General features: G+C 48.7%; 1 protein-coding gene across 1 annotated transcript in view; it reads right to left on the bottom strand.

The window, feature by feature from the left end:
• PPAT (phosphoribosyl pyrophosphate amidotransferase) overlaps positions 1 to 23737 on the bottom strand; it is a 335241-nt gene that overhangs the window by 145759 nt on the left and 165745 nt on the right. The window contains exon 4 of the mRNA XM_086962610.1: positions 18736 to 18848. Coding sequence (XP_086818736.1) covers positions 18736 to 18848 — 113 coding nt within the window. The remainder of the gene's footprint in view (positions 1 to 18735; positions 18849 to 23737) is intronic.

The raw sequence follows: 23737 nt of genomic DNA, 5'->3' as shown, positions 1-23737 counted from the left end.
GGGAGCACGCCGTCGTCATCCCTCTCGACGCCGTCATCGATGCCATCGACGCCGACGGAGAATGGGACCGATTGCTGGGCTTCCTGCCCCCGGGGAGCCCCCCAGGGGCCTCAGCAGAGGCAGAGGGAACCTTCCCAGGCTGCCTAGACCCACCTGCAGCCCGCAGTCGCCTATCCTCCAGGCCAGCCAGCCTGATCTTCAATCTGTCCCTCAAGGTCCGAGCAGAAAGCTGCTGGCAGATTACACACTCCTCAGGGACATGATCTTCCGGAAGGCACACGATGCAGACCTCATGGGGATCGCCCTTGGCCTTCTTCCTCTCACATGCTGGGCACTTCACAAAAAGGCCAGGCATTTTGGAGCCCCAAAACACCTAGAAACAGCACAAAAGGGAGAGGAGAGCACCAAGAAATAAACTGGTAACACTTTTAAAAGACAAAAGTGCAAAAACAATTCCAATAAACCCTTTAGAAAGGGAGAGCTCAATGCCAGGGTCCTGTAAGCAGGAGCCGGAAAAAAGAACTGAAGTAAGAGGGACCTGCTATGCATTCTGGGATACTGGGAGAAGTTCTGGAAAGTTCTCTTAAAGGCACAGTATCCTATTTAAGCCACATAATGGCAGCCTATGGGGCTTGTCTGTCCCTACCTTCCTCTCTATCATTCCTGAGTCTTTGACTGGGGGAGGCAGGTTTCTCTATGGTAGAAACTAGCAGGCTGTACTGTGTGTGGTGAATTTTGGTGGAATTTCTAGTTGAAGTACTGGACAGTGTAGCCTGTGGTTATAGGCTGCATTATTTGTCTTTAAATTCTCTCTTAAGTGTCTTTGCAGTTTCTGCATTATTTTGACAACTTAAGAGATTATTTTTGATTGCCGGGGTCCACGCACATGGGCGGGACTATTCACTAGATTATGACTATACACAGAGATCCCCTACTACAGAACAATCTTAACACTATGCACAATATCCCTCTCTACGATGCTGTTCACCCCTACATCACCCCAGTACTCTATTTGAATACATTTGCATCCAAATGTCTCATCTCCTTTCCCCTGGTCAAACCAACTCACTCTTTCTATATTCGTTCCACTCCTTCCCTATCTCTCAACCCCCCTCAGTAATCTGTCATTAACCCCCACCTACCTACTGCACCGTAGTCATTTTCTTCTTCCACACAGCCAAAGCTTTAACCTTCTCTGCTACCACCCGTGTTTTAAACCTCACCTGCAGACTTCATATATGCTAAGCTTTCTTATCTAATACCTGCTTTGCAAATACAGCATTGTCTAGTAAGGTTTTGAAACAGCACTGATTTTTTTACCCCCTCTAGTCCCCACTCCAATGGCCCCGCCTCCACCGGTGCGGCCCTCTGCCACAAACCACACTGTAAATTCGGCCCCCGAGAGAAAGTTTGTGAGTACCCATGGTCTAGACGAACAGGGGACCAAAGTAGAGCACTCCACACTGTTAGTATTGCAAAATACCAAGCTCCCGAGCCATGACTTCAATCTCAGAGGCTGTCTATCACACCATAATAATGCAATTTCCCTATTTACCAACAAGAATCCCAATGCGGCCAGTTTACGGACAGTGTGTGGGAAGTTGGAGACATAGCCCAGTAGCGCAGTTATCGGGGTGGGGACCAGGTTCATGCATAAAATGTCACTGAAAGTGCGGTGTACCCGAGACCAATAATCATGCAAAATGGGACACGTCCAAGAAAGGTGGGCGAAATCGGCAAGGGGGCCCTGCACTTGGGGCAGTGATGGGGACGACTAGGGTCTATTTTATGTGAACGTTTTGGCGTGTGGTATAATCTACGAAGAAATTTAAAATGGATGAGTTGGTGTCTACTGTTCAAGGATATTTCTTTCGTGGCTTTGCAGCACTGTTCCCACTGAACGTCTGATATAGGTTTCCCCAGATCACCCTCCCATGCGGCGCAAACTTTAGCGTCCAAAGAGGGGAGTGCAGCACTTCACAGTCTGTAGAATTTAGAAACCAAGTGTGCCCCCGATGTGTGTTGGATTAGGAGCGGGTGGAAATGTAGGGAACGAAGCTCGCAACATGGATCGTAATCTAGTCAAAACAAAGGAGTCCATGAACGAGCGTTCAGTGAAACGAGGGTCTTCAGATAAAGAAAAAGCGTGGCCCTCAGGAAAGAGGTCACCAATGGTGTGAATGTGGGATTTAGCCAATGTGTTTTTGACTACTGATTCCCCGGTGATCGGGAACAAAGAAGCATTGGGCAAAGGAAGGGCCGGTGAATATAACTGGTCCAGGCCAAGAAGTCTGCAAAGCCTATCCCAGGCCCAGCAGGTTGACGAGACAGTCTATGTCCCGAGGGAGGCCTGTGGCACAACAGTAGAAAGAAGTCCAGGGAGGACCAAATCCGCTTCGGGTTTCAAATACAAAATGTGAGCATCGGGGTGGAACCAGGAATACGCGTAGGAACACTGTGCAATTAAAAAATAAAGATAATAATCGGGAAAGCCGAATCCACCTCGTTCATACGGGAGAGTCAAAACACGCCAGGTGACACGTGGAATTTGTCACCCCAGACTAAGTGCAGCAACAGAGAGCGCAACTGGGAAAAGAAAACCTTGGTGAGAGGTATTGGGATATTATTAAAAAGATATAAAAATCGAGGGAGTATAACCATTTTTAATTATGGCAATTTGTCCAGCCATAGACAGAGGGAGGCGAATCTACCTCTCAATTTGGCTCTCTAGTAAACTAACCGCTATACCATAATTCAGTCTAATGATGGCGGAAGTGTCCAAATGGAAATGAACACCCAAATATTTGACTGAGTCGTGACTCCACTCAAGGGGGAAAGTGCAATTCCACGCGGACGTGCTAGGGCTAAGCAGAAAAATCACTGATTTGTGCCAATTGATGCGAAGACCAGAGAATTTGCCAAAGCGAGTTATTTCCAGAATAAGTTGTTCAAGATTAGCGTGAGGCATTCTGACATATAATATCGTATCATCCGCATACAGAGAAATTAGGAGAGGACAAGTACGAAACTGGAACCCCCGGTGTAGGTGTTTTTCTTGAAAATGGCGGACCAGAGGGTACATCGCCAGGATGAAGAGTAGCGGGGATAAGGGGCATCCCTGACGAGTGCCTCGCGATAAGGGAAACTGCTCAGTAATAGTGCCATTAAGGTGTAGCCTGGCAGTAGGTGCAGTACAAAATAGTGACAGCGTGGAGACTAAGCACTCCGGCATGCCCATGCTTCTCATGATGGACAGGAAGAAGGGCCACTCCAAGGAGTCAAATGCTTTCTTAGCGTCGAGAAGGATTGCGGCAGCCGGAGTGGAGGGTTCTATTCGATGTAGAACAGCAAACAGGGTCCTCAGGTTCAAAGAAGTGGAACGGTGTGGCACAAAGCCAGATTGTGCCGGGGATACGATAGCCTCCATCAACAATGAAAGCCGGATGGCGATCACTTTCGCCAAAATCTTGTAGTCTAGGTTTAATAAAGAGAGGTCTGTATGAGCTGCATAGTTTGGAGTCTCTGCCCGGCTTGGGAAGAAGAAGAAGAAGAATTACCGCCTCTCTGAGCGTGGGAGGCAGACAGCCCGTCTCAAGTGCCTCTGCATAGACTTCCACTAAGCGCAGGACTAAGGCCTCTTTGTAGGCCTTATAAAACTAGGCAGAAAAGCCGTCCAGGCGCCGAGCAACCCCGTAACGTATCTATAGCTTAGACTATGCTATCTTGAGTGATGGGCGTAGCCAGAAATTCCTGCATGTGTTTTTCCAGATTGACCATGGCGATCTCGTTGAGGTAGTCACCCTGACCCCTCAGATCGCCCGCCAGTGTGGATGTATATAAAGTTTTGTAGTAGGACAGGAAGGTGTTGCAAATTTCTGACGTGGAGTGAAGATCGCCCTGCGGACCCTCAATCTCTGTGATGTATGAAGTGTTATAAGGGGGGCAAAGTAGCTGCACCAGTAATCGGCTGGGCCTGTCTCCCTCCCCATACTGCAGCGCCACAAATTGTTTATTAAGAAATTTCAGTTCCCTGTCTGTTAATGACAAATGACTGGCTTCCTTCTCACTGGAGAGGTTCAATAATATTGCCCTATCTAGAGCGGCAATGTCTTTTTCAACACGGGACAGTGTGGAACGAATGTCCCTCAACAGACCAACATGTTAAGCAATACAAACACCGCAAATGTTCGCATAGAACCCCTCCCAAAGAACCGCACAGGAATCCGCTGACCCAGTGTTGAGGTCGAAATATTCCTCAATGGCCTGTCTGACTTCCTCAGTAAATACGGGGTCTGCAAGTGCCCTCTCGGGGAACCGCCATCGTCGCTCATATCCACCCAATCTGGGGATCTTTAATTTAAGAACTATTGGGGAGTGGTCCGACAGTGTGCGAGTGAGTGTGAGAAGGTTCTCAACCAAACCAGCCACCCCAGGAGAGATGAGACAGTAGTCAATTCTGGTCCAAGTATTGTGAAACTCAGAATGATGGGTGCAGTCAGGAAGATGTGGGTATAACCTCTCCTCAATGTCATTAAGGAGAAGTGTGTGCAAATGTCAAGCAGAACCAGGTGTGATCTAGTTTTAGTGTCAGGGGAAGAGGATGTACTGTCTCTAGTGGGATTCATCAATAAATTAAAGTCGCCCCCTATAAATCAACAAGTCAGGCTCGAGCGTGAAAAGGTGCACCTGTAGGTCTTGGAAAAAGGACGGGGAGTCGACGTTGGGGCAAATCCCGACCAATGTAAGTTTATGTCCCATTAGAGTCCCAGTGACTATCAGATAGCGGCCGTCTGTATCCGTCGTAGTATTGGAAAGAGCAAATGGTACACGTTTGTGTAGAATTATGGCCACTCCTCTAGAATATCTACTATAGTTAGAGAGAAACTGGTGTGCGCCCCAGCTCCTGGCGACCCGAGAGGAGTCATTAGAGGACAAATGCGTCTCCTGCAGAAAAGCGACATCGACATTGTGTCTAGTGATATAGTTGAGAACTTGTTTGCATTACTTAGTATTATTCAGCCCCCAAACATTCCAGGAAAGCAGTGAAAGCCCGGAAGATCCGGGCTGAAGGCCTCACTAGGCCATGTGAAAATCAATATCCAGGATAATCTGAAGCGCACACTACTCTAATTCAATCTAAGAGCATAATAAACAATGTAACAGCCATAACTGATAGAAACCAAAACAAAACCCGCCCTCCTCCCGCCACCCAGCCTCTTGCCAACCCCCAAGAGGCAAACCCATTCGACCCCTTTAGCGAACCATCATTATGTGCATAACACTGACAAAAAGAGTGAGCAATAAACAATTCCAGTAAAACCCACAAAAATCAAGAAATCAAAGGCATCCGCCATGGGGGGCAGCAATGCCTCGTCGGTCAGGCAGACCCATATGATATAGCACGGATGAACTTTAGGAATGTACAAAATCGTGCAAAACCCAGCAAACGGAAAGGATATGAAATAATGAATTTTCAGCCAGTCCCCGGGTCCGTGAAGAGTTCTACGCTGTTCAGGGAATCGCCCTGCACAGGAGAGAACGAACCAGAAGCGACAGCCGCTCCCGACCCATGTTTCTTATAGTTCTGGCAAAACTCCTGCGCCTCCGTGGGAGTGTGAAACCTGCTGGCAACATCCACCTTCAGCCGTGCTGGATATAGCATACCATACTTAACCCCTTCCATGCTGATGACAGAACGGTTCCGTCATCAGCATCAGTTGAGCTGTGCTGATGACTGAACCGTTCCGTCATGACTCCGCCCGCGCAAGGCGGAGGTAGCACAGGCGGAAAATACGCCCCGCACGGAAGGGGTTAAGGCCCAGGTTCCTCAGGGTAGCTTTGACACCGTTGTATTTACGTTGCGCCTCCTGGACTATGAGGGTGAAATCCGGAAAAAGAGATAAGGTACTGCCCTGCCACTGGATCTCACCTCTCTCACGCGCTGCCCGAAGAGCAGCATCGCGATCGCGGAAATTCATGAGCCTAGCAATTATGGGGCGCGGAGGTAGGCCAGGGCAAGGACGGGGCCCCAGAGATCTATGGGCTCGGTCCACCACAAACCCCTGCGTGAATATTTCTCTGCCAAACAGATCAATGAGTAGCTTTTCCACGAAGATATCCATGCGTCCAGTTGGTGTCGTCTCGCCACGCCAAGAATGCGGATGTTGTTGTGTCGGCTACGCGCTTCAAAAGGTCCTTATTTTTAATGGCCACATCTTTGAGGATTTTTTCCGCTCGTTCCAGACGTTTCAGCGATTTTGACGCGCCGTCCTCTGTGTCCGAGACCCTAGACTCCACCAAGTTCAAGCGACGATCGTGAGCCTGCACCCCGGTCAGCAGAGTCCACAGCGCCAGTGGAGGAGCCAGGGGGGGGCATCAGTGGTAAGGAGGGAAGTCTTGTCAAAGCTGAGCTTACGTTGGTTTGGATCCCTCTTCCCCATGATGTGGAACGGGTGATAACAGGCAGCAGCAGGCTGTCAAAATGGCGGAGACAGACTATCTTGCGCACGAGGTAGGAATCGGGGCCCGGCAAAGGAACACACAATGACACAATCTAGCAACAGGCAGAGTCAGAGCTAGAGACGCCAGTGGTCAAAGTGGCGTAAAGGGGGCGTCTGTGTAAAAGCAGGTAGAATCAAAACCCCAGCTTGCAAATATACCACCATCCAGTCGGGAGACGGCTAGGGCGAAAAGCCGCAGCTCCAAGGGCCCAGGAGCGGAAATAGAAGGCCGCTACTGTGAAGGATTCGTGCCCCAATAATGGCGCTGCAGTGGGAGGTAGCGGGCTCGCCCCAGGGCGGTTCACGGGCAGTCACTGATGTTTCCCTCTGCGCACGGCAGCCGCCAGAATCATCTGCCCAATGGCCGAGGTGGGGGGCCCAGGGAGACCAGGAAGCAGTGGTGTGTAGTGTAGGCCGCAGGACAGCTGGGCACTGGCAGTCGGGGAAAACGCTGGAGGGCCGACGCAAAAGATAGAGTTGCGGCGGGGGCGGAGGCAAAAGAGGACAGGCGCGGCCGCCACAGGGCAGGTGAGGCACTCACCCCCGCAGGAACCGCCGCGCCCTACCCCAGTTCCTCCCGCCCACCGGGGAGAACCGCAACTCCAGTCCCCGGTCCGGAACAGCGCAACGGGCCAAAGAGCGAGTCCCAGAGACCGGTACCAGGACGGCCCAACCCCGCAAAAGACGGGGGGGGGGGGGGTTGGTTTAAAGGGAGGCCCACCGAGCGCCGTGGATCAGCGCAGCATGCAGAACGGCTTCCACAGGCGCAAGACTCACCGACCAGCTGGGCGCAGATAGGATGTCCAAGGGAGAGGGTGGCGAGGCCCTCGATCCCCTCCGCCGTTCCCGCGCCTCACACCCCGCAGAGCTCAGTTCGGGCACCGGAAGGCTGCCGATGGGGACTGCTGCAGGATGGAGAAAGATTGCTGGCCTCAGGGCTTGATTAAATCATCGTTATTTGAGCGTTTGGTAGCCCGACCGGCTGAGCTTCAGGCAGAGGCAGCCATCTTGGTTGCCTCCGTGGCTACGCCCCCACTTCATAAATACTTCCCTCTCTCCATCACTCACTCAGTTTCAGATGCGGAAGTATTGAATGTGCATGTGGTGGGTCTTCTAGAAGGTAGAAATTCCAACCTCCTGACCGTGTATAGCCCATCGCATTGTCCCGGGCCATCCTAAACCGCAATCAAGAAGTTTAACCCACTTCCTACCACTGTCGGCAGTGACTTTAATTATATGAGCGATCCCAACCATGACGAAACTGGGTCGAGAGTGACAAACCGCCCACCCTCTGCCTCATTAGCCTCCCTGAAGCTAAGTAACAAATGGGGTAACCCAGTATCCCTCTGAACCTGAGCAGTGTCGCAATTATATTAAACAGTTGGTTCATTCGGGTGAACTAAGTTTCTTTACGTTATCTCTTATTCATACACAATAATAATCATTCATTGTAAACTGATTTCTTCAGTTTACAATGAATGATTATTATTGTGTATGAATAAGAGATAACGTAAAGAAACTTAGTTCACCCGAATGAACCAACTGTTTAATATAATTTCCGAATGAACCAACTGTTTAATATAATTTCATTAGCCTCCCTGGGCGTCAGTGATGCCTGGAAGACATGGCGCCCGAGCCGGACTGAATACATGCACCTGTTCGTGGCCCACCTTATGGGCATCTTTGACCATGTCCCAGTGGTACTACAGTATGGCTGGCATGTGATTGGCCATAGGCCTCTTTGGCACCTCAAAGCCTGGTGCATGGATGACAAGCAGCGTACCAATGCCTCTACCACGAACTGAACGTCTACTTTGACCTTAACAAGGACTTTGTGACCTCTAAGGGGACAGTGAGGATGGTCAGCAAGGAGGTAATACAGGGCAGAGCCAAAGCAAACCTCTGGGGGCAGGCTCGCACCTGCCTTCAGCGTGCAGCAGAGTTTGAGGCAGAACTCTTACTTCTGGATGGTCGGCACCAGCATGCAACAGTTTGAGAACTGCAGAACCACCCTCAGCCAATTGTGTATGAAGGAAGCCAAGCAGTCTTGGATGGCCTCTACCAGACTGGTGTATGAAGGGGTAGACAAGTCTGAAGCTGCTCTATTGGCTGATGACCCACGAGGCTGCTTCTAGGCTAATTCCAAAAGGTATGTACCACATACGGTATACGGATTACTTAGTTGACACTGCATCAGAATTTGCCGGTTATATAACTCCTTATAAGACCATTGCCCCACCCTGATGGAGAGGGTAACTGCCTACTGAGAGCGGATCTACAGCTGCCCACCCTGACAAAAAGATGAGTGGCTCTTTAACACGCTCGGACTGTAGATAGTCAATGCTATCAGTGGCATCCACTCAGGCAGGACACTTGGACCAGACGGCTTGAAGATGAAATATTCTAAGAAATTTCTTCCACTACGGTCCCCCACCATCTCAATTCTACTTGGAGGTTGTAGATAGGGCAACTTCCCCGCAAACCTGGACATCGCCACAATTGTTGTCCTCCAGAAACCATGCAACCCCACCCACCGACATGTTCGTCATATCGTTATATAGTCTTATTAATGCAGAAATCGAAATATTTGTAAATGTTGGCTCCGCATTTGTCTTCTATTTAATTTTGAAGCAATTGCGGCACCAGCGCTTTAGCTTAGGATGTTTAAGGCTAAAGAGGGGCAAGCCGCCACTGTAAGAAAAGTAAAAAAAAAAAAAAATAAAATAAAAAAAAAAAAGGCATGTGACAGTTTAGAGAGCCACAAATAGCAAAAGCAAGGCGCAGCCACCATTATTGCAACTGAGGCGTGCCGCGATGGTTAAATGAAACAAAAAATAAGCATTGGGGGGAGAGCACGTCATGCCTGCAACAGCAGGTAGGAGAAAGTGATTTAACAAAATAGTGCTCCGAAGCTGTAATTAAAACATATAGAGTAACAACACATGTAACAGGGACAGTCCTCATGGGAGGTTATAACAAGAGGAAAGGCTGTACTAAGGAGGGACTACTAAGACTATTGACCAATTAAAAACAATCATTCACAAAAGGACAGTTACTGGAACTAATTAAAAAGATGGGTTGAAAGTGGGTGGAGTTTCCAGCCCATATCTTGAATACAGGACGCCTCGAAGAGATAGCGCAAGCGGTGCCTAGGCGAGACCTAATGAACTCAAAGATGCAAGCTACTCTGAAGGTGTCTGGTAGATTGCGATCGACTGGTTGGAGACACCTGATCTAAAACATAAACATCGTTTATTTATGTGAACAACGTGCAAGGAAAATAAGTGACACATCTGTCACTAATCTCAGATCTGGTTGGGGAAAGAGATAGGGGTCTGCCTCGGATGCAATCGCACTTCGTAAGCCACCACTGCAAGTCCTTTTCAGTTTGCTCTGAGATCTGGACTATGTTGAGGAGATTTCCCCTAATGCTGCGCCAACTGGAACTAAAGGTTCCACTGCAGAGCCCGCATATGCCAACGGGCATGTGTCACAAACCAGATGCACGAGGCCACGAGGCCCAGCAGCCTCTGTGTCAGTGTCACCAAAATCCAGGGCAAAGGATTAAACATTGGTATCCTAGCCTGAAAATCCTGCACTAACCGTTTCGGAGGATAGGCCTGAAACTGCAGAACAGCTCTGATGAAAGGTAGTGTGGGAGGGAGTCAGGTGTGACTTTGGCACGCTGATAATGAACCCCAAGTAATGCAGGAGGTCCCCTGTAGTCTGAAGGTGGGAGAAAAAAGCCTGGGCGAGCCCGCCTTCAACAGCCAGTTGTCGAGATAGGGGAAGACTGGTACTCCTGATCTCTGCAGATGAGCTGCAAGCACCACCATCAATTTGGTGAAGATCCGAGGGGCACTGGTGAGGCCAAAAGGGAGCACAGCAAACTGAAAATGCTTGTGGGACGCCTGTGGGCAGGGAGGGTGGAAGTATGAGTCCTGCAAGTTCAACACCACCATCCAGTCTCCAGGGTTCGTGGCAGACCGTATCTGAGCAAGAGTGAGCATCTTGAATTTCTCCTTCTTGAGGATTAAGTTGAGTGCAGGTCGAGCATAGACCTCCGTCCTTCTTGGGCATCAGACAGTAGAGGGAATAGCAACGACAACCTAATTCTGGCGCTGGCACTCTCTCAATGGCTCCTGTGGCAAAAATCACCATCACTTCCAGGCAGGGAAGAGGTAGGTGGTCCTCTGTCAGCCTACCTTACGTAGGTGGCATGGAGTGAGGAATCCTCTCAAACGGGAGGGAGTAGCCCCTTCAGACAATCTGCAAAACCCACCTGTCCGATGTTATGGACAGCCACCGGAGCAGATGATGGTGAATCCTGATGCCCATGATGGTAAGCGGACAGACTAAGAGTTTGGAGGCTGCAGCTGCTGGGAGGGTGGTGGACTAACAAGACCGCTGGCCACCTGACCCCTGGGGCTGGCAGGAACGGTGGACACAGAGGATGGAAAGCCTGTGTACTACTGTAGCTGGGCGGGTAAAGACGTGGTTGTATGCCCCTTCTGTGGCCACGAAAGGAGTGAAAGGCAGATAGAGGGTGAGAAGGGGCCTTAGAAAAACCCAGGGACTTGGCCGTAGCCCTGCTGTCCTTAAAGCCCTCATCAAAGGGCATGTCCAGGAGTGATGATTGGACATCTCTAGAAAAGCTAGTCGTCCTCAACTAGGCATGGCATCGCAGGGCAACGGTCGACAAAAACGCTCTGCCTAGCGAGTCGGTGGTATCTAGTCCATAATGGATGGTAAACTTTACCACATCAGCAAATCAAGAGGGAGAAAGAGGACTGGGTAAGCCAGTCCGGATCCCCTGGTTAATATGTACTTATCAATAAAGGACTAGCTTCGTTGTGTTTATATAGGAAGACTCAGTACGTACGTATGATGGCAAACCACTTGGTTTGGTTGTTAGGCCCTCACCCACCAACCTAGTTGGTGGCATGCTTCATCATCGGGCCCACCACAGTGACACCGAATGTGTCCCGGGTGTGCTTCGACTCCAGATTACTGAGGAGCTGGTATACTTCTCTGAGTGTGCTGTGAGGGTGTGTGTAAGAAAGTGATTTTAAAAGCTATGCAGTAGGTCCCAGTTCCCGAGGGTACATAGAAAACTTTAATATCTGGGCCCACGCTAGCACATAAAAAATAAACTATATTTAAGTGATAAGTGTTGTTTAAAAAGTGTCGCACACGCTAAGGTCACTCGGGACACCGCAGCAGGACTACAGGTTCACGGAGCTCGCAGACCGACAATTTCGGTCCTCTCTCCCCCTGCCAGGTGACCCATGATAAGTACAAACTTTACCACATCTCTCTCATCGGCAACAGCGTGGTAGAGCATAGCCCAGGCTTCCTCCGGGAACGTTGGCAGCACCTGCGCAACCGTATCCCCCAGAGCGTAGGAATAGCGACCCAAAGGCACGCGGTGTTCAAAGACCACAGCGCCAGGCTGGCGGAAGTAAACATCTTCTCAAGATTGTCCAACCTCCAGGGGTGCAGTAGGATCCCCTGGAGCAGGGCGGTGGCGGCGGGCAATAGTCCTGTTCATAGGAGCCCCTCTGCTGGGCTTGGACTAAGCCCCAAGCATGTCGTCAGTAAGTGCCTCATTGAAAGGGAGAAGAGGTTCTGATGGGGATACTCCTGACTGAAGCACTTCCTTCAAGACATTAGTTTTGACTGCCACTGAGGGACACCTAAGATCATGGCCTTAGCCACCCTCTGCACCACCACTGCAAATGAAGCCATGGAAGGGGGAGAAAGCATGCCAGTATCTGGAGAAGTATCAAGTCCACTGGCTTCATCCAGATCAACACACCAGTCCATTTGTTCCTCATAAGGGCTCCAGCCTGAAAGTTATGGCTCTAGTCTGCGACGGATGATGGCCCTCCGGCTCCCTGTCGGAGTAGGGGATGAGAATGGGGATAAGCGCCACCTGAGGGTGCTGGAAGCGCCTGCCTCGGGATCGGGGAATGTTGAGGTGGTGTTTAGCACCAATACATCTGTGGATCCTTAGAGCCTGAACTAAGCCGATGGCATGGATCCAGTAGGGTCCTCTCCCAAACTTGCGAGGCTTGAAGGAATGTGAATAGTCTGCCCAAAAATGGGGTTCATGGACTCGAGGAGCTGCAGAGCCAACCGAGGAGCTGGCTTAACTGCAGCGCCAGGCCTCGAGTGAAGACGCTCCCTTATCTTGTCGGCCGACGGATGAGGTTAAGTCGAAGCATGCTTCGACTTTTTTCTTCTAGTGTAACTTGGTCTTGGAGTCCAACAATGACCTCAGGCTCTACAACTGCTTCCGGGACCATCTTCCCAACTGCTATCTTGATTGTCGCAGCGGTGAGCCGCCATAAGCTTGAGAGATCACGGCCTACAAGGCGCATGGTGCTGCAGTTGGGGCAGACCTTTAGGACTGTGGTCCTGCTCGAGGCACCAGAGGCATACAAGCGGGTCTGTCACGAACATCTGTCGGTGACAGGTGCCGTACGGCTTGAAGCTAGACTTCTTCGATGACAGACTACCACACCAGGAGGTAGCCCTCACAAAGGACTTGACAAATGTAAAAAAAAAGAAGTAAAAAACTGACTAAGCGGTAGCTTTCCCAGTTCCAGATTGGCTGGCATGGAAAGAAAAGAACTGACATCAGTGCGCCTGGTTACTCCTATGCAGGCATCGCAGCTGTCACTTCCGGCGCCATGACGCTAAGCGGATCCGAATGACACCACCTACCAGTGCGCAGGGGTACTGCTCATGAAAAATTTCCAGATCCAGTCGGACGCCTGGTAATAATTCTAAGGTAAGGAATATGCAGCTAGAAGTCTCGATCATATAACTGATACGTCCTCACTCCTGGTCCACTTCTTGAAACACCACTGCAAGGAAAGGCGGGGCCGTCATCGGCCCCGCCACAGGTATGGCAGGGCGCACCGGCCCCAACCCGCTACCCGCGATAGCTGTTGGGGCGCGCCCCCATCCCGTCACCATGACGCGGCGGGCGCGCCTCAACGGAGATTGGATCACGGGCCCCGGAGTGACCTGGAAGTGATTTCAATCACTTACGGGTCACTATCGAACAAAGGCCAGGCCGGTTGGATTCGGCCTGGCGGAAGAGGGGTTTAAAGGCGGTGGAGCGCGGGAGTCTGCCCCTTGAATCCGTGCGCCACAGCCTGCCCCTCCAGCCTTTAGGAGGATGTTATTCTAAGGTCCTTATGGGGCGGCGCCATTCTTGAATGGGGTCGCCCAAACGGAGGGACAAGTGGTCTCTCCTAGAACTCCAGGGGCAGCTACAGCCTGTGGGCTACATGGGTGCGCTTTCTCTAGGCTGGTTGGCCACCCCGCACATGCACAATGACGCCAGTAAACAGCACAGAGATACAAGGGCCCCCTTTAATGGAGTTAATAGGGTGTACGGGGGTAACTGAGGGGGGCGGAAGTGCCCTCACCTTAAGCGGGCCCTCTGCGCATGCGCACTTCGACAGAAGGGCGTGGTTAATTGGGGGTAACCCCGGAGGGGGGAGCAGGGGGGGGGGGGGGGGGGGTGGGAGTACCCTCACGGTAAACGGGCCCTTTGTGCATGCGCACTCCGACAGGCAGCCGTGGTTTGGTAATAAGGATCTGACACCAGTTAGTGACCTTGCCCAAATAGGTACGCAGAAAAGAAATATTGTATATTATGACTGATATGTTAGTTTCGGATAGGAAATAGCTTGTACTAGAAGTATGTTAAGGTTAGCCATCTAATATCTGTAAATATCAATTGTAACGTTTTCTGCGTAATTGTGTAAATATTGTTTATTTAAATTTTTTGATTTATTTGTATGTTTTAATAAATACGGCCGGGGGGTTGCAAGACCCACCGCCTTCCAAAGAAATCCCTCTCATGTCCTGGTTAATAATGTTTGTTAATGGAAGGGTTGGGGGTCCTCCGGCAGTCCCTGGCCATAAGGAAAGGCGGGCCATCATTGGCCCCGCCGCAGGTATGGCAGGGCGCACTGGCCCCCACCCGCTACCCGCGATAGCTGTTGGGGCGCGCCCCCATCCCGTCACCATGACGCGGCGGGTGCGCCTCAACGGAGATTGGATCCCGGGCCCCAGAGTGACCCGGAAGTGCTTGAATCACTTCCGGGTCACTATCGAACAAAGGCCAGGCCAGTTGGATCCGGCCTGGCCGAAGAGGGGTTAAAAGGCGGTGGAGCGCGGGGGTCTGCCTCTTTAACTCCGCGCGCCACGGCCTGCCCCTCCAGCCTTTAGGAGGCTGTTATTCTTTTTCCCCACCCACCATCCCCTGAAGCAGATGATTGGTATTGCGTGTTATGAGATTTTCGCAAATTTGCTAATGTTATAGAGGGCAAGTGTATCTGACTAATACGTTGATGTTCCTTAGAACTTTATCCCGTTTACAGGTCATCAATCGTCGTATTTATTGCTATTCCTTGGTCAGGCGGTAAGGTCAGGATTGGTGAGCAGTTAATTTAAGGTTCTTAGGGGGCGGTGGCATTCTTGAATGGGGTGGCCAAAACGGAGGGACAAGTGGTCTCTCCTAGAACTCCAGGGGCAGTTCCAGGCTGTGGGCTGCATGGGTGCGGGGGAGGGGGGGAGTCACGCTTTCTCTAGGCTGGTTGGCCACCCCTCACGTGCACAATGACGCCAGTAAACGGTGCAGAGATGCAAGGGCCCCCTTTAATGGAGTTAATAGGGCGTACAGGGGTAACCGGGGGCGGAAGTACTCTCACGGTAAGCGGGCCCTCTGCGCTTGCGCACTTCGACAGAAGGGCATGGTTAATCGGGTGTATGTGGTTAACCGGGGGGAGAAGTACCCTCACGGTAAACGGGCCCTCCACGCATGCGCACTCCGACAGGAGGGCGTGGTTTAGTAATAAGGATCTGACACCAGTTAGTGACCTTGCTGTAGGCCCAAATAGGTACGCAGAAAAGAAATATTGTATAATATGATTGATATGTTAGTTTCAGATAGCAAATACCTTGTACTAGAAGTATTTTAAGGTTAGCCATCTGATATCTGTAAATATATCAATTGTAATTTCAATTTTTTTTATTTATTTGTATGTTTTAATAAATACGGCCGGGGGTTGCAAGACCCCCCGCCTTTTAAAGAAATCCCTCTCATGTCATGGTTAATGATGTTTGTTAATGGAAGGGTGGGGGGTCCTCTGACAGTCCCTGGCCATACTGATCCACAATAAGTATAATTTTTTCACCAAAAAGGCGAAAGCCATCAAAGGGCATGTCCATGAGGGAAGATTGGACATCCCCTGATACGGGGACTGAGGCTGTACATTGTCTTGAGGGCAAGCACACTAAAGATCCCTCTCACGTAGCGAAGACGTACTCTCTTTTAATTTATTCAGTGTTGGTTTAGTCTGGGTGCAAGACAATATCATCAACTGGCAATTGGTATAAATTTTGAATGCGAATAAGGCCAATAATGGAGCATTGTAACCCTGGATAGATGCTAAGGCTCTCACAGATGCATCTATGCTTCACTAGGTCATAATAATGCATTTGGGAAACTGGCACAAGTTTCAAAGTTTTTCTACTCAACAATATTTTAGCCAGCGTATTCATTCTTTGTATATTAGGCCTTTCATTTAAATTTGAAGGAATGTTAACATTGGTTTTAGGTACCTGGCATACCTTGATGTCTAATCATGACAGCATCATTAAATATACTTTTCTATCTATGTTGCACAGGTTTTTAAGTTGTAAGATGTGATGTTTAAACAAGGTTAGGGCATTTTACCATGAAAAGAAAATCCTTCAGGATATCTGTGGTAAATAATAAATATTTTAAAAGTAAAAATGAACAAGTTACATACCTTTGGTAACACCATAACTATCCCTAAGCATCAGACTGGATCTGGAGATTCTTGAGCAGAACCAGTGCGCGTTGGTAGGTGGTGCCATATGTGGCTCCGCATCGGCCGCGCTGGATGAGACGTGCATGGTGCCTATATAGGCGCCACCCCAGCACAATGACATCAGTTCTTTTTGCAATTTTCTACGCCAGATGTGCAGCGCCACAAAGAATGCTATGCACTGGTGCGCAGTGCTAAGGACCTCAGAAGGGTAACCCTACACAGGAATCAGTTTGCAAAGCCCTGAAAAACAGTGGCTCTCAACCAGGTGTGGCGTCTAAGGTCTACCGACAATGCAATCGCTCTGCCTAGCAAATGGGTTGTTCCCAGCCCACATAAGATGGTGAACTTTGCTGCACCTGATATGGCCTGGGTGAGTATGGCTCGGGCCTCCTCCGAGACCATAGGCAGTACTTAAGCAACGGAATGGCACATACTGTGTGTGTATCAGCCCAAAAGGTACACGGTGTTCGCTGACAGCAGTGCTAGGCTGGTGTAAGGTAACATCCTCTTGCCAAGGGTGATAAGGCTTTAGGTTTCCCTATCCAGAAGAGCTGTAGGGAACTCGCTAGGATTGATCCTGGAAGTGGAGGCTTGGAAAACAAAGCTCTAAGGGGTGGGGTGCTGGGTGAGGAAACTGGGGTCCCCAGGATCGAGGAGATGGTGGTGGGCTATGGCCCCATGCAGGGGCCATAGCCTGCACATAAGCAGGGTTTAGACCAGATCCCAAGTAGGACATCAGTGAGGGCTTCAGTGAATGAAACAAGAGGTTCAGAAGGGGTAACTTACAGCTGAATGACCTCCGTCAAGACTCATCTTGATTGCCACAGAGGGCAACTGAAGGTTCAGGACCTCAGGTGATCTCTGGACCACCCTTGCAAAGAAGGCTCCCTCCATTGATATGGTAGGAGGAGAGACCAAACTAGCGTGTGGTGAGGTGTCTAACCCGCGGGCATCCGCCAATTCCTCATACTAGTTGTTCTCTGGTTCATCTAGGGGGTGATGGAAGGAATAAGAGTCCTCAAACCCCTCACAGTCAGCTCCCACTGTATTCCTATCAAAAGAAAAAAGCACTGGTTCCAACTTGGAAGGCACAGTACCAGCTAGCGACAGAGTCTATTTCAGGCAATGCCAATCAGGTTCTGTATTGGAGTCGGAAGGACGATAGGTTTGGCGCTGCCGGAAATTACGGCAGTGAACCGGGCTCCATAAAAGGTCATAGTCCCGGGGTTGAAGTCTCTCTGGATTCAACACAGGTCCAGACTGGTGTCGGGGGTGAACCCATCGGTGGGAATCCAGTAGATGACCTTCCCAAACCCAGGGGGTCCGAAGGCATTCCTGAGGGGCTGGTCTCCCAAATATGGGTGTATGGCCTCATAAAGCTCCTTGAGTTAGAAGGGGGCCGCTCCGGCTCCAGGAAACTCTGGGAGTTGCGGAGCAGACCCAGGAACAGACTTCACTGAGAAGCGAGGAATTTAGTGAGGTCATTGCTCCTGAACTTCGTATGGTGATTTGCCGGGCTTGGAGAAGTCGAGGAACGCTTCGTCTTCTTGTGCTTGTGGGTCTTACCTGACGATTTAGACTGCAACGATGATTGTCGGGAGCAGTTCTGCGAGCAGTCTCAAGACCTTCTTCGCAACGGGGATCGAGAGCCGGGATCATCAGACGTCAGGTAGCAAGGAGTTTCAGGAAACGTTCCCTCAGTGTCTTCGGATGCCTGACACGGCATTCCTTGCAGGCGTTGGAATTGTGGTCCCACTCCAAGCACCATCAACAAACCAAGTGAGGGTCTGTCACAGACATCTCTCGGTGGCAGGCACCACAGGGTTTAAAATTCGTTGCTCTCTTGGGTGGGATCCCTCACACACCAGGAGATATGATTCTCAAGAAATGCTTTGACAAAAAGTCAAAAAAGTTCAGTCAAAAAGTGACTGGCAAAAGGTCTTCAGGATGTGGGATGGCCGGCGCAAAAAGAATTGATTTCAGCGTGCTGGGGTGGCGACCATATAGGCACAGCGGTGTCGCATCCGGCGCCGACGTGGAGCCAAACTACGCTACCTACCAGCATGTAGGTGTACTGCTCAAGAATTTCCAGATCAAGTCTATTCTAAGGTAAGGAATCTGCAACAACAGGTCTCTATCAGATAGTAATTGCACACAAAAATAAGAAATATTTGAACACAGCTCAATTGCACTCATTTTATGGACTATAGGTTGATGAACCTGCCAAGGTTCAAACTTGCAACTAGGTGGATGCTGAATTCACAGTGGTATCTCACCACTTTTATTAGTTAGCAACACTGGGCCACATGATGACACAAAGTATAGCGAGTATGCTAATCCTCGTTTCCATGCTATACCTTGCTATCCAGTCTGGTGTATCTTCATCTTCTTCTGGCGGAGTAAAAGCCAACAGCTGAGTAATAAGTTCACTGTCTGATCCAGTTGATAATCCCACTCCATGGCGCATTAACTATAAAGAGGGAGACAAATATTTAGGTTACAGTCAAACAGGCATGGCAATTCATAAGGAGCAGAGTGAAAATTAGATTTGGTCATGCTTGCAATGCAGTCTACCATCCGATTCACATGATGCGAGACAGTGAAGGCAATTTGACCGCTAAAACTGATGCTTTAAGCAAGGATTTGTTACTGGATACATCTATTCCCTCAATTTTATCTCTAGCGGGGTACTGTCCCAGAGGTCTCACCAATGTTAAATACGGCCAAGAAATGGTGGATTTGTACATAATAGCACATTTCTTGGCAGGACAGTTCATATGCAGAATGCAGTTGATCAAATATTTTAATGTCCCTCCATTCCCGTTTTGTCCCCGAGATTCTAAATGCCAATAAATTCACAGTGACTGAAGACCTGAGATGGTCTCAAGCCTAATGAGCTTCCTGCCCTCAGATGGTGTCCTTGGTCTGAACACTTCAGTCCCAGAAGATAGTCTTTATGTTTTGGGGCAATGAAAAATCCAAACAATGGTTTATACTCTTATGAACCATATAAACTATGGCTGCTGACTTTACACCGGTTACCGCAACACAGCGGGTGCATTTAAATAATTCAGAGCTAGGAATATTTGTCCTGGAGTTTTAGAATACATGAGCTTTTCGTAGTACCTTGCTATAGATTTGTGCTGTGCTAAGACAGGACCCTGCTTTAGTAATTTCGCATCTGCCATGAAATAGAAGAATTTTGTATTAGGAAAGTGAATGTGAGATTGGAGTTTTAAATGGTTTAAGTTTCTAACGATAGGCCTAGCAACAGGCGCAGAGCTAGAGCTTCTTCCAGAAATAAAGTTTTCGCTGAGTAGTAAAAAAGACAGCTGGGAAGAGGACCATCTCACCCCCAAGCATGTAAAGTAAGGAAACCCCATGCCTAGAACAGCAAACATAGAAGGATCGAAGTTCAACAGAAGATGTACTTTCCAATGTATTTGAGAGGTCTATAAAGATAAGCAATCTCGAAAAACAAGCTCGATAAAAGTACAGAAAAGACAATTAGAAAATATGCACGTAGGTCCATGGCTTCATTTAGTTATTAAAAGCAGCACTGTATCCAACCTTTAAGCAATGTATCTCAGCAAACTAGAATTAATACTTTTTTGTAAGAATTCATTCTGCCACTCTTTGCCTTCACTGAAAGGTGGTGGTCCAGGAGGTTACACAGACCCCATGTGCTTTCAAAGAAGATAAGGATGTACCCAAACAAATATTATTCTTGGCTGTTTTTGTGTCTGGAAAAAGAAACACGTCTGCAAAGATAATATTGAAATGTTTCGAATTTTCACTGAACGGGAGGCCTTGGACTTGCTCTAAGAGAACGTGAATGATGCCAATTAAAAGACTTCACTGTAGTGGGGGCGCCATCACGCCCCGAACAATCGCACAGCTGAATGTGCCTACAGCCTTCATGTTTCCTTATATTTTCTTATTACATGTTCATCCTTATTCTTCTATGTTTATTCCACATTTGTCATTCTTTATATTCCATTTTCATCCGAGCCTGCGCGCTTAAGTGTGCTTGCTATTTCCGAATTTTTACTGTTCACCCCATGTCCATCCGGACTTTAAAAATGAACAGGACTGAAGCAATGATCCATTTCAGGCAGCGTTTATTAAAAACCCTATGCATTTCGGGCTCAACGCCCTTCTTCGGGGGTCACTGTAAACAAATAACAGATAACCACAGTCACAATTTATATTCTCCACATTTAAAATACATTGCTTAATTCGGTCCCAATTGATCTCCATATTACACGGTGCCTTTAAAAACATTTGTTACATTTCACTCAACATCTAGGTCTGTCACGCTATCTGCTTAATGCCAGGCGAGTTAAATAATATGCTTGTATTTAAATTCTATTTCTTATATCTTTACCGCTTTTCAAACAGTTGAAACCCCCTCCGTTTCCTTCCCACATGAAAGCCTCTCATTGCTCCCTTCATGTCTGCCTCTGCCAATTAAAAGACAACACAACTTGCCCACCATGGTATTGCTGCTACCTTTGTCCTTTACGCTTTTTAATTACTTTATTCAATATTTGTCACCATTCCTTAACATTCCTATATTCGCATTAGGACTATAGTGACTGGCAGGTAGGAGGGTCGCTTGAATAATCATACATTGCAAAATGCAAAAATAATTAGAATATATGGCAGAAAGGCACGGGTTTTAGTATACTCCCCATTTCAATGTGCACCTAAGGAGATGACTCACATACTGAAATCTCCAAGGCCCAACATCTTTTTCGCCTCGTTCACACCAAAATAAATTTCCAAGGGGCTAGATGTTGGTGGATTTGCAGTGACACCTCTTTTTACATATCACTTTTTAAGACACCATGCACCTGTCCATACTCCGACGCCAGACCCACAAAGCTAGGACTAAATGAGTTTCCCATTACGTGCAAAGTCTCTTTTAGCCATCATTAAGTTGAGTTGAGCATCCAATGATGGGTAACTAAGGTGTCAATTGTAAAGTAACTCCAAGTATCGTTTAAACTCACCACCCTCTTCCTTTCAGATGGCTGAATTCCGCAAGCAAAACGGTAATGACCACCTACATTTCATACACACACAACTCTTGTATATGATATACACACACACACACGTTATGTTATGTTATGTTAGCTACATTTATTTTGCGCGCAGCTGCTCCAGCGAAGGAGCGTCCTGGCGCATGGAAAAGGTGAACATAACACAACGCGAGGAAAAAAGTGAGAGTCAACATAAAAAGTTTAAAACAGGTAGGTTTTCACGGCCCTGCGGAATGCTAGTAGGTCCTCTAAAAGGCGGATTTCCAAAGGAAGAGAATTCCAGAGAGCCGCAGCTCTCACACGGAAGGAGCGTCCGCCCATCCGGCTAACCCTGAAATGCGGGGTAACCGCAAGGGATTGCCCAAGAGATCTGAGGGAGCGAGTCGGGACATAGGGGGATAGGAGGTTGTTGAGGATCTCAGGTGCCGATCCTTTTAAAATTTTAAAAGCGAGGATGAGTACCTTAAAATGGATTCGGTTTTTCACTGGTGCCGCATTACCGCGCTGCGATCTGTAAGCGCTGTGCTTTTTTAACCTCACATATACATACACGCATTACATTTTTATTATTTATATGCCACAATTACAAAGGGCCAAACCAATAGTTAAATATGCACCTTACATGCATCATACTCAAAGACTTCTTGAGATATATTAGTCTGCTCAGTCCTATTTATTTCACATCAGTATGCATGCAACTTGGCTTTCCATACTGTGTTCAGGTATGGATTTCCATCCAAAGGGTTATGGGAGGCCAACTATACAGCTGCATTACAACAGTTACCTATGTGTGCCAATGTGGTACTACTATCACTTCAGTATCTACAGCTGGGGTAAGCAAATAGTTATTAGAGTGGGCGTCATCTGCCTGGGTCAGGAATGTTCCAAGTGGGCCACATAGATCGCTAGACCTGGAGAGCAGGAGAGCAGGAGAGCAGGCCAGCAGGAGGAAAAAAAACCTTTATTGAAGACCAACGATAAGTATACATCTCAGCATACTGCCTACAACCACAATCGGGACGGCAAAGCGAAGTTTCAAGTGTGCAGAGTACGTTTTATAAGGGGGTAGGGGAGTACACAGCAAGCCGCTTACAACCCTCCCGGTCCGGCCTCGTTGAATGGAGTACTTAGCTGTAAAGGCAGGAAAGTCATTGCATTCAGATATTGTTAAAACAGTAAACATCAGCTGAATCATAGACAGTAAACGACTCCACTTGTGTACTGTATTCTTTAGAAGTATGACCACGGATATAGGGTGTTCCGGTCTGTGAATAATGAGGTAGTGTCCCGTATTGTCCCTTATTCTCCAATGTGTGGTATGTGCAGGCCCAGGTGAAAAACTCTGTCCGGGGGTGTAAGGTGCTCATCATGCGGCTTCCGTGTCAGTGTCATGTTCCAATAAGTAAGTTTGCAGGGGACCCCAAATATCTTTCGGGTGTGATGAGGGGGTTTGAAGTTCTGCATATATACGTAATTGCTCTTGACAATAAATAAGGTCCTGGTGCCAGTCCTTAAATTTCGGCGCTCTCCCTCTGCCCCATTTACAGGCAATCCTTTTCGCGAGTAGCAGCGCCAGGGAGGTGTACTTGTGCATTTTAGCAGCAAGGGTTCAGTGTAACCTAAAAGGGTAGTAAGGGGATCTGCAGGGATATGTAGACCTGTCATGAGGTCTAACGCAGCAAGTACCTCTACCCAATAGTGCTGTATAGGTGGACAATCCGAGGCTTGGTGTCTAAAGTCGGCCCCCTCCCTTCCACATCGGTCGCAGTGATCGTTGTCGCGAATCTCAATGAATATGGCAGCCACATCTTCTTCAGGGTCTATGTCGTGAGGCAGGGGGACTAGAGTTTTCAGATTGTGGGCTTGTCCTTGTGACTAATCACGATTGATCAGGGAGGACCAATACTGGCATGAGAGGGCTGATGCGGTTTGCGATAAGTTTAGCGATGATTTTGGCATCGACATTAATTAAGGGAGAAGGGCCTGTATGAATCTAGGTGCTGGGGTGATTTACCTGGTTTGGGCAGGGAAATGATGAGCGATTCGCGCATTGTCCGGGGCAGAATGCCGGTCTCTCGGGCCTCTTCGTACCGGGATGACTAAGTGCCGATACAATTTATAGAACTCGGCAAGCAGGCCGTCTGGTCCCGGAGCTTTGCCAGATTGTAATTGCATAATGGCGTAGATAATCTCCTCGTCTTCAAGGTGTGCTAGAAGGAACTCTCTTTGACCATTTCCCAGCCAGGCTATGGCGGTGTCCTCAAAAAATGATTCAAAGTCCTCCGGATTCTGGCGGTGGGTAGTGTACAATTCT

This window comes from Lissotriton vulgaris, chromosome 3_1, assembly GCF_964263255.1.
Source record: "Lissotriton vulgaris chromosome 3_1, aLisVul1.2, whole genome shotgun sequence".
NCBI lineage: Eukaryota > Metazoa > Chordata > Amphibia > Caudata > Salamandridae > Lissotriton > Lissotriton vulgaris.
Note: the sequence above shows the minus strand (reverse complement) of the source record. Positions and strands in the feature narration are given on the sequence as shown.